General features: G+C 37.7%; 1 protein-coding gene across 1 annotated transcript in view; it reads left to right on the plus strand.

Annotated features, from left to right (window-relative positions):
• Positions 1-10,746, plus strand: part of NLN (neurolysin) — a 35,129-nt gene extending 24,383 nt beyond the window's left edge. Inside the window, exons 9-13 of the mRNA XM_066339771.1 lie at positions 104-305; positions 4,149-4,335; positions 5,339-5,467; positions 5,812-5,948; positions 10,215-10,746. Of these exons, the coding sequence (XP_066195868.1) occupies positions 104-305; positions 4,149-4,335; positions 5,339-5,467; positions 5,812-5,948; positions 10,215-10,349 (790 nt within the window). The 3' untranslated portion in view covers positions 10,350-10,746. The remainder of the gene's footprint in view (positions 1-103; positions 306-4,148; positions 4,336-5,338; positions 5,468-5,811; positions 5,949-10,214) is intronic.
• Positions 10,747-11,930: the final 1,184 nt, after the last annotated feature.

Below are 11,930 nucleotides of genomic sequence, written 5' to 3' on the forward strand. Positions count from 1 at the left end.
TGTAGAGATGCTGACTGATTGTACCTGTTCTTGAATAGGCTTCACCATTCTGGTGAGCAGGCTTGTGATTTGAAGATAGTATCTGACATATTTTCTTATACAGAGAGGGAAAGTATGGGCATGCAGCCTGCTTTGGTCTACAACCTGGCTGTCTTCTCTCTGATGGCAGCAGATTGATGTCTGTTGCTGCTCTGGTGATCAACTTCACAAAGCCAGCGTTGGATCATCCATCACTACTGCGACACGATGAAGTAAAGACTTACTTCCATGAATTTGGTCACGTAATGCATCAGATATGTGCACAGGTTAGTGATGTTTCTATTCCAGTGTAAGACTTTTCTTTCTTTCTCTGCTGTCTCAAAGCAAGTTACAGTTCTGTTTTTGGTGGTTTCTAATTTTAGTAATGCATGTATGCCAAGTTCTGGTTATTTTTTTGAAGCGTCAGGTTGTTTTTTGTTTTAATACTTACTTAAAACCGAAGCATTAAATACATCTTCTTTTGAAAAACGTCTTTGTAGGAACATATACTTTTGCGTTTGCATCATGCAGGAGTCTATTCATCACAGGTACAGGTAAAGTGAAATGATACTCAGTCATGGCTTTGTTCAGACAGATTTTTATTACTTCAAATTTCCTAGAGGTATTAGAAACCAAGTATGAGAAATAAAAGGTTGCTATACCTAGGAATGAAAATAATTTCTGAAGCTGGATGACCTCCAGCATTTTGGCATTTGGTACTGTTGAGACCCATCACTTTTGATATCACAAGCATAAAACAGGTCTTGCATAAGCTATTTTATTTTTTCCTATCTGACAGCTTAGATTTATTGCAGTGACCAGAAAAAACTGAGGGTAGTTTTAGATTTTCCATCAAGGTACCAATAAAGTTGTAAAATTTCTGTTTTCATTTTTACTTACATGTAAAATTGATACTGCCAGATGATAAATTTATTATTAGCCTAATGAACATTTTGTGTTTCAGAAAGAGACGGTGTCAGTATACATGCACCAAAAAATTCACTTAGTTATCTACAACTTTAGATTTTGTGTACCACTTCTGTCATCTTCTGTATAAGTACAAAATAATGAAGTCAAGAAAAAATGACCCACATTAGATTTTAATTCTTGGCCATGATCCTAGAGACTGGATCTGCAGAATTAAGAAATTATGTCATCACAGAAATCCATATATTAAATCCAGAGTTAATTAGTAGTTGGACTTGTTTAGATATTTTTGAATCATCTTAAAAGTAAAAATACAATTATTATTTTATTGTCTTCACCCTGTCATAGGTGCTTATCAAAAACTGAGGAATAAAACCTAGGCAATATGGAAGGTGTTTATAAGTGTAACACATTTGTCACTGTATGAAAACAGCACAAAACTGACAGCAACATTTTCACAGCTAGTGAGGATGTGACTCTGTATTTTGGAGTCTTTTCAGGGCAGCCGAAGCCAACAATTCTGACGCATATGTACTTGGGTTGCTCTGGAATTGCAGACAGATCAGAGAGGCCTGCTTTCTAGTTGTCTCTTGCACTGCTCTGGTGTTTTCCGTGTGCCCAGCTGCCATGCTCACTTCTCCTGTATTGTGTGTAACTAGCTGCTAGCATGTGTGCAAACTTGCTAGTCTCACATAAGAACATCCTGTCCTCAGGAATTCATGTGTACAAAGCGCTGCCTTGTTTCATGTGTACAAAGCGCTGCCTTGTTTCATGTGATTTGTTTAAGCATGTTAAGACTTGACTGTTAAATGCTGTGCGAGGATGAGACTGTTTCACTGGATTTGTGAGCTACTGGTAAAGGTCTAATACTCTATGTGTTGTACTGGAAAAGTGAGTGTGCAGTTGGAGAGTGAGATCAGGGCAGGGAGGGAATTTGTCCATGTTGTTCAGGAGGGAGAGCTCTTGAAGGGGAGCACTTGTACCAAATATCTTGATGGCTTTTGTTAGTGTGGTGCACTTGGGTACAGGTAAATGAAGATATCTGAAGGTCACTTGTTTTTTTACTCTAGCCACTTCTGTCACCATTTCTTCCCTGAAGATGATACTTCCTAGCTTTTTTTCAGAGCTGCTGTTCAGCAAAGACAGTAAGAAAGGCCAGCCTACAACTGTGGATTTCAGCAACCTGCAAAAGTAGACAAAGGTTTTACTGCTTTTGTGTTGCTCTTCTGAAGACATGAGAGGAAGACATATGCATGTGACACAGCTGTCTGTTCAGCGTTATGTCCTATATTATACATGCATTTTTAGTAACCCTGCAAGAAACTAAGTTCAAAAGCCCATAATTCTGTAAGGATCTATTTCCCTGTGGAGAACAGACTATAAGAATATCAACAGCACTTAGAGAGGACTACTGAGAATCCTTCTTCTTTTAGCGCTTAAAATGTTTTCTTAGTATGTTGATGAGAAGGAAAAAAGAAAATTGGGCTGGCAAGAGGAGGCAGACTTATTATAAGACAAGGGTGGAATGATGGTAGGAAGGCTCTGCAGAGGGATCTGGACAGACTGGATCATGGGCTGAGGCCAGTGGTGTGAGGGTCAACAAGGGCCAGGGCTGGGTCCTGCCCTTGGCTCACAACAGCCCCAGGCAGGGCCACAGGCTGGGACAGAGGGGCTGGAAAGGACCTGGGGGTGCTGGTGACAGTGACTGAACATGAGCCAGGCTGTGCCCAGGGGGCCAAGAAGGCCAATGGCATCCTGGCCTGGGTCAGCAATGGTGTGGGCAGCAGGAGCAGGGCAGGGATTGTCCCCCTGTGCTGGGCACTGCTGAGGCCACACCTCGAGTGCTGTGTCCAGTTTTAGGCTCTTCACTTCAAGAAGGTCATTCTGGTGTTGGAATGAGTCCAGAGAAAGGCAGTGGAGGTGGTGAAGGGTCTGGAGCATAAGTCCTGTGAGGAGTGGCTGAGGGAGCTCGGGGTATTTAGCCTGGAGAAAAGGAGGCTTGGGGGGACTTTATTGCTTTTTGCAACTGCCTGAAAAGAGGTTGAAGGCAGATGGGGGGCCAGATTCTTCTCCCATGCAATTAATGACAGGACAAGTGAAAATGGTTCAAGTTGTACCTGGATATTAGTAATTTTATTTTATTAGTAATTTTATTTTTTCTCTGAAAGAGGCATAAATATTTGAAATGGCCTATCCAAGGAGATGGTGGAGTCAATATCCCTAGAAGCATTCAAAAAATGTATGGATATGGTACTTGAAGACACAGGTTAACAACTTAATGGTGAACATACATGGTGGTGATGCTGGATTCATGGTTGTATTTGATGATCTTAAAATTACTTTCCAGTCTTTATGATGCTATGATTCTATGAGACCAAATAATTTTTGTGTATTTGAACAACTGTTTTTCAGAGGTGACTTATAAGAAATATTTGAAATTGGAGTATATTTTAATGAAGATTCTTAACTGTACAAAATTTTCTTCAAAATTGTTATTGGTGGAGTTTCTTAAACATGAAGTTATTGCTGATACTAAAAGTTAAAAGAAAGAGATCTAATGTGCTTGGCTTTCAGAAGAAAGATTCTTCTATCAAAGTGTCAGATTAGAAAACTTCTCATAGATAAGGTTGCTAGGATGTGTTTATTTCAGTCCATCTATTATTGGCTAAAAAAAATTGTGCTGTATGTTAACCACATACATTACAAATGATGACAAATAGGGCAAAGATTAATAGAATAAGTTGATGAAGTCTGTGAATCAGTGGGTAGGCTGCAATACAACAAACCTTTTAAAGTGGATAGTTGAAGTTCATTATTTTACTTTGGGATAATACAACAAAAATTTATAATAATTTACAAGTTATATCATTGTCACAAGACAGCTTGAAAACATTTGTATTGCTGTCATAACCCAAAAGGTAAAAATCAGTAATACTAAAAAATTGAAATACGGTTCTATACCAGTAGATAATGCATTATATAAGTACTGAGTGCTACTTTATTCCCTGATAATAGTCTTATGTCTGATTTTTCCTCCTTTCTTTAAATTTAAATTTAAAGTATTACTGTTATTATTGGTCTGTTCTGATTATTCCTTTTCCTGTGATTTTAACTGAAATTTTGACATCTGAAATGTTATATTCTGCCAAAAATCTTGTTTTCTATTTTAATTTAATTCAATGGCTTTTTTTTTTTTTTTCCAGACTGATTTTGCAAGGTTTAGCGGAACTAATGTAGAAACAGACTTTGTAGAGGTACCTTCACAAATGTTTGAGAACTGGGTGTGGGAAAAAGAGCCTCTACAACAGATGTCAAGACATTATAAAGATGCAACACATGTTGGAGATACTCTCCTGGAGAAACTTGCTGCCTCTAGACTCGCTAATACAGGTATGTCTGTGCCTTTTCCCCCCTCCACAGTATATGTATAAAAGTATCTAATTTAAAAAGCTGACAAACATAACAGGCCTACTTAATTTCTTCTGTGTGTACACTTACCACTGTCTTTCTGGGTTTATTCATGTGGGTACCCCACTAAAAAAGGCTATGATGACAGATAGAACTCATTGCAGGAAAAGTAGCAGCTCTGATTTTCTAGGGCACCTACAGGACTAAAAAATACCTTTGCTCTCCATGTAAATTTTTTACCTACAAGCTTTTCTCGTTTAAAATTGGTGGCATGTGTGGTGGGTGGAGGAGGGTATTCTGTTGTGGTCTGGTGTGGGTTTTGTGGGTTTTTTAATCTTGTATGTACTCCAGAACAGGCACACATTGTCTACATTTGATTTGCATGCGACACTTAAAAGATATGAAAGTTACTTGCAAATTTACTGAACAGACATAACATATCCAGACAGCATTGTTGTAGACCTTATAGGAATCTCCAAACTAAGATTGTAATCTCACGTCATTACCCATCATGTCATTATTATTCTATCACTCCTACCTCTTTATTCTTGTAATCAGAGCTTCCCATTTATGGTACCAATTTGTCATTAAGCTACTCCTGTTCATTTCATACTGCTTTCCTATCCTGAACAAGAAGTCTTTGTCCTTGTGGCTTGCACAGACTCTGGCTATGTAAGCATTTTGTCTGACTAAAGGTTCATATCTTGTAGCTTCTTTAAAAAAGCATAATTTTTGCTTTTAAATTATCTGCTTTATTTTAGTTTTGATCTATGAGGAAAGTAATGCTCAAGAAGAGGGAGCTTAGTGTGATAATTCCTTTAAAACTGTGCTTCTCAACTCTTTGTAAAGGGAGTAATTCAGATGGAAATTATGAAACTCCAAAATTCTAATAATTTAGTATGCATGTTGAGATCTTTGAAGGAAAGGTGCAAATGAAACTCCAGCTATTTTGATGCTGATTAATTAAATGTTTATACCAAATTAGGCCTTCTAACCCTCCGTCAGATTGTCTTGAGCAAAGTTGACCAGGCACTACATACAAAGCTGTCTGTTGACCCAGCAGATGAATATGCTAAATACTGTATGGAGATTCTAGGAATTCCTGCCACCCCAGGTATGTCAGTGTGAAGCTTTTTTGCAGCATGCTCAAATGGTTCAATTTAATGTGCCTTTGTAAGCTTGGCATACAAAAAACAGATGTTCTGTCACATCTCTGACACACTTTAGATATTTTGTCACATCTGTGTTGAATGTACAAGTAGCCTAAAATGGGAAATGGAGTTTCCTTTGTTTTAAACAGACTGTGTTCAATAATTTGAGGCATACTCAGGCCCTTTAGGCTAAAAGTTTCAAAGTAGTTGGTATAAATTCCTTATTAATTTATTGTTGAAGTACTGTATGCATCAAAGAAATAACTATATTTGATTTCAATAACTAGATGTTAATCTACTTTTCAAGGAACGAACGTACCTGCTACTTTTGGACATTTGGCAGGTGGTTATGATGGTCAATACTATGGATACCTGTGGAGTGAAGTATTTTCCATGGATATCTTTTATAGCTGCTTTAAGCAAGAAGGAATAATGAATCCAAAGGTAGGTGATGGATACTTTTTGATAAACTGTTCTGTTGCACTTCTGAAACCACATTTATTGGCATCATGATCCCTAAGAAAATGTCTCAAGTACTACTTCTCTACCTGTCAAGTTCAGATCAACAACAAAAAAGGTGTAGAAGTAACTTTAAGAAAACCATCTTAAAATTTCCAAGAACACTTGGATTTTAATACAATTCTTACATCACCATGTATTTAATACTGTAGTACTTTTGAGATACTGTGTTACTTTGTCTAATGCCTTCCTCAGTAATTTTAGATGGAAAAAACATTCCTCCATTGCAAGAGCAGATGCCTATTCACCTGCTGTGAAACTTGTACAATAGTGGTGCTCTGTTTCTTTAACATTTCCATTGCATTCTGTGTACCTCAACTGTGTGGTCCTTTTATTTACTATTTAGAAAACTGAATTTATTTTGAGCTTTCCCTGTCAGCATAATGTGAAAGTTGTTTTGTCTTCAGTTTAAATCCCAGGTCGATTTTGAAGTCCAAACCATTAAGAGGTTCTAGATTTACTGTTTGTTTGGTTTTTTTTCCTAGAGTAATTCTTCATCCTATTCTGCCTCCAGCAGAAAAAAGGGTAATTAGTGATGTGGTTAGTAGTCCTGCCAGTTCTAGCGAGGTTTTTCAGACATTATAGTATTAAAATTGAGTTGAGATGCTGCGGATGAGATAGATGAGTTCTGTCATGGGAAAGACCTTTTAGGTTTCCTGGTCCTCTTAACCGTGTTCTTGATTCAGCTGCCAGCAATAGTTCTTCCTTTCGATTAAAGTATACAGGAGAGAAATAAAGGGAAGAGTAGAAAATGTGTGACTGTCCTTTTCCTCTCTTTGCCTTCTTTCCTCCCCTATACTTGTCATAGCAACCAGAACTTCTAGAACTGTCTGTCCCTCTAAGAGAATGGAGACAGTGAACAAGATCAGATTTTGATCTGGACAAAGAGGGGAATTGAAAGAGTAGATGAGGTAGGACTGTAAAGCTGAGGCAGTGGTTAGGGCAAACAAAACCCAGAAGGGATTTTATGAAGAAAAGCAGCCAATTTCACAGTTTGAGAAAAGAAGTGACATAGTGTTTGGAGATTAAGATTGACCTTGAAGGTATACGGATTCATGACAGGTACATATGAGAATAAGCTTACTTGCTTATTCATTGGGAATCTTGTCACTCATAAATAAGAGCAGTAGAAAAGAAGTCTCAAGTAAAATGAATAAAGAAAATAACTTTTAATGGAATGTTGTTCATATGGATCTTAAAAATGGAATTTCAGGACGGGTCAGACTTACTGGCTTTTATTACTGCTAGCATTTGGGAAAAATGCTTAAGGGTGCTGGTGCCAAACTTGTGGAACTTTGTGTCAGACTTTTGTTCTGACATGCTCACATCCCTCCAGTGCCATCACACTTTTGTTCCATCAGTTTTACTCTCTAGTCTCAAAAATCTGTTTTGAGTGACTGCATAGTCAAAACTCCAAGCTATAGTTTGCAAAATGGCTGTTACCTTTACTTCTCCTGAGGGATGTCTTTTATTCTGATTTTTGTGAGCATTTTTGTTTTCTTTGCCTGTGTATGGGAGGCTTTGAGAATAAATTAATTATGCTGAAAGTGAGTATTTTTGTGGAACTAGCTGAAAGACAGCTAGTGCCTCTTTTATTGTGAAGCCTATTGTCCACGTTAAGAAGTGAGGCAGAAAAGTGATTATTGATGCCTGTTACTTGTTGTCTGGCTTATGTGCGCACAAACACTTTGTGTGCATGCTGATATGACTTCAGGGATAGCTGTGGAGATTTTTTTTCTCCTTCTTCAATGCTGTATTTTCAAATTAATTCTCTTTTAACCCAAATAATTGTGATAGCATTCCACAGGGTGGGACAAACAATTTTTTATAAACAAATACTAGATACTAGTATGGTTTTTGTAGTTACTCGTACTTCATTATATCTGGATTTAGATTAGTCTTCAGAAAAAGAAAGTTATTAAGATATTATGGCTAGGCTGCATAGAAATTTGGCTTACTTGTTTTTGAATTAAACCTCTCCTCCTGTTTTGAGCAGCAGTTATACAACCAAATTTCAGAGACTGAATGTATTAAAATTCTTCCACAAACAGTTAATTCTAGCTTAATTGGTAGCTAAACTCCTCAATTCTTGCACATTATCTGAACTAACCTCTGATCTCCCTACAACTATGCAGTGTCCTGGCTCTGAAAGGACAGCAGCAAAGACTCAAGTCCATTCAAAAAAATACTTGTGAACTACAAGGAACAATATATTCATTTGCTGCTGATGTTCAGCAAACTAACAAAAATAGTGAAGTTTCACCAATGCTTCAGTGATTTTTTTAAACTTTTTTTTTTTAGATTTTTTCAGCTGTAATTCAGACAATGCAAATGGTAGTTCAGTTAGGTCATGGACTTAGGTCATCACTTAAAAACACCTTTGCTTGTTTTTACAGTACTGTATTTCAGACCAAGATATGACTGTTGTCCACCAAGGAAGGCAGGAACCTCCCTTGGAATGGAGAATATGACTCACTTCTCTCCAGATTATTGTAAATTTGAAACTAAGGGCAAAGATGTGGGAAAAGGAGTAGCAGTCCTTTCCCAGTATGTGTGTGTATCACAAGGCAAACAAACAACAACGAACAAACCCCAGAAAACCCCACGGGCCGTCTCGTCCCTGCAGTTTGATCCGTTTCCCCCCGGGTGCAGTTCCGGTCACTGCCACAGGGGCGCTGCTGGCTCCCGGCCGGGCACGGCGGGTGCCATGACTCCCGCGCGGTAATGGCGGCTCGGCCCAGATGGGAAGAGATGGGCAGAGCTGGTCAAGATTGCCAGACTACCAAACAGGGAGGTGACCCTTACGGGGGCACTCCATACGTTGCCTCTGGACCCACCCCCAAAAGGCTAGGAAACAAAAAAAGAAAAAAACGCGGACTTGCAGTGCAGGGAAACCGCAGCAGAGCAGGACCTTGGAGTCCAACACACAGGAGTGGCCGTGACGACACGAGGCAGACAGAGGGTCTGGCAGGAGCCAGTTCCGATGTTTTGGCACCACACACACCTGTTCTGAGCTCTGAGGGGCCAAACGGCAGGGAAAAGGGCAAACAGCTCCTTCCTCCCCCAGACCTGGAAACCAGACTGACCTAAAGCACAGCCCCAAACCTCTGGGGCCCCCTCACATTTTCTCTGCCTTGACAGATGTAACCCACCCCCAGCCATGGCCATTTCAGTTGAATGTTTTGGCACCAAACTACATTTTTTTTTTCTTAAGTAGTGGTAGTTATTGTTTCCTAGCAACATATGGGACAAAATTCCATGAGAGAAAGAAACTAAAGGAAAAATCCTAACCCCCAGCAAGTCATGAGGAAGCAATGTGGTCTTGTTGAGTTGTGGGGGAAGTGTTTATGTGTATATGCACTGACTAAAAGGAAGAGCATTTTCTCCTTCAGTATCAGAAGCATTTGAGCCATGTGCATCCAAAATACCATTTTCTCATTTGTAGTCATGTCTCAGAAGCCAGAATTCTCCAGATATATATGTACCTTAAAATACAGCTTTTTGTTAAGAAGTTCCTCATTGTTTTCTCAGAAACTTCTTTAATGTTTTTAAAGGAATCCATTCTTTCTGAAGCACTAATGTTTCTTACTGAAACCTGTTAAGTCTCATTTTCTCTAAGATACTGTAATAGGTGGGTTAGATGTGTTTGTATTCGTGATATATACAACTATGTTTATTATATGAGTGTAAGTGCCATACCATTCCACAATGCTATACCTATCTTATCTCTGAAGCGTCATCTCTGTTATCCAGAGATTAAAGAAAGAGAAATCAGTTAGAGAAAAGATGTTGAGTTCCCTCTTCCTGCCTGCCAGTCACAGGGGAAATCATTCACTGAAGATTTTGAGGAGGTTGTGTGTTTGTTATAGAATGTCTTCAGACAAGTTGTGATTGTACCTTCAAAACCAGTGTAAAACCACAAGAAGAATGATTTCTTTAGAACTGGTCTAATTTCTGCTTTCTTAAGTTCTTCCAGCAGATCTAGATTATATTTGTGATATATCCTGGTATATCCTAATTTGCTATTAGGAAAATCTGGAAGGAAGAAAGTTGTTTTATCTTTTTTTTTTTATAATCAAATATTTATCATTGATTTATCATCAAAATGGATTTTTAAATATGCAACAAATACAGTAAAAGGGGCAGTGGACAAGATAAAAAGTACTAACATTCTGCTCTACCTTCTGTCAGGCTGGGATGAAATACAGAAACCTCATTTTGAAACCTGGAGGATCTTTGGATGGAATGGATATGCTACAAAATTTCTTGGAGCGCAAACCAAGCCAGAAAGCTTTCCTGTTGAGTAAGGGATTGCCTGTTCAGTAAAGTTACAACCCTTTTTTAATGGCACACAAGTATGGGATGAGCTGGAAATGTCATTGTATTTCACATTTAAACTATGTATCACTCTAGGGAAACTGGGTCGTTTTTTGATGATTTTTTTACATTGTATAAATAAAAGTATGACTTTTAAAACAAAATTTCATAGAACTACAAAATTCAGCACATGAGAAAAAAAATTCTGAGATGCACAGAAGCTGAGGAATTTGGTAATTTTTTAAATTGTTATTAAATAATACTAATTAATACTAATCAATATGAGCACTTAATGCCATGTTTCTCTTTTAAGAGATGCACTTAAAATATGTCTTGTGAATTAACTTTAAAACTGAAGGGGATAAAAAGAATACAACCAGCAATAAAGATTCATTCTTATTCTCTATTGGTGGCTCACCAGTGTCTCTGATGGACAGGAAGTGTGTTTGATTTTGTCATTTTTTGAATCCAGTCCAGCTACCTGATGAATTTCAAGACTGAGAACCTGCCCCAGGTACCTTTACAGCAGAGATGTTTGCGTGGTACTTTTTGACCTAATTCTGATGCATGTTAAATTTTTGTACCATTTATATACTTACATGGTATAACTAAAAAGGGAAAAATCAGGCAAAATCTGTGACTTTTTCAGTTCTTCCACCACAATTCCTGTTGATGAATACAAATTAGGTCTTTGTTTTCCAAATTATACCAACACTGGCATTGAAATATTGTACTTGAGCAATTATAATGGCTTCACTTGGTTTCTTAAGTATTTTGAGATACAAATAAGGAAGGAAGGAAATAAGATATCCCTGATGGGAATGATAAAAGCGAATTAGAAGTTTTCCTGTTCCTTTCCAGTGTGGCATGCAGAGATGCTACAAAAAAGTGCAATAGATTAATGATTTTGTCTGTGGGAGTGTGAAAGCAATCAAGAAATTATTCTGCAGTTTTTCTGCAAAAGCAGGAAAAATTAGGTTTACAAGCCAACTCTACACCATCCAAATAAAGCTGTTAATCCAAGTGCACTTTCCTTGTCTTAGATACCATATCTTACTGTGATCTTATTATTAGAACATGTATATGAAGAGCCTTTACATTTTATTTACTAGCCAGTACATTTTCAGCATTTGAACCACAGTTGTAAACATGGTAGGGGTCTATAGTTTTTTGTTCAACAATGAGATAAGAAAAAGTGCCTGGTCAACTTAAAAGACTTTTTTCAGCAAAAGGAAACTGATATCATTCACTTTGGGTCAAAGCTGTGCATTTGTTTTAGGGGGAAAAAACCTGAAAGTGGGATTGTTCTCACAATTTGTGATTGTTTCTCAAAGTGAGAAACTATTTTTTGGCTTTTTTTTTTCTTTTTTTAAGCATTGAAACTGGGAAGTTAAAAATTAGCTTAATTAGTTTCTGAAATGGAAAAGTTGAACAGACTTATCTTCAAACTGCACCAGTTAAATGTGACTAATCATAACTATTTGTAGCCAAAACAGATTAACTCTACGGTCTTACCAGACCACACAGTTAAGTCAAATCTAACTCTTATAGCCAGTTAAAATTTTAAACCACAGTTCTGCTGGGTCATGA

This window comes from Sylvia atricapilla, chromosome Z (genome assembly GCF_009819655.1).
Source record: "Sylvia atricapilla isolate bSylAtr1 chromosome Z, bSylAtr1.pri, whole genome shotgun sequence".
Taxonomy (NCBI): Eukaryota; Metazoa; Chordata; class Aves; order Passeriformes; family Sylviidae; genus Sylvia; species Sylvia atricapilla.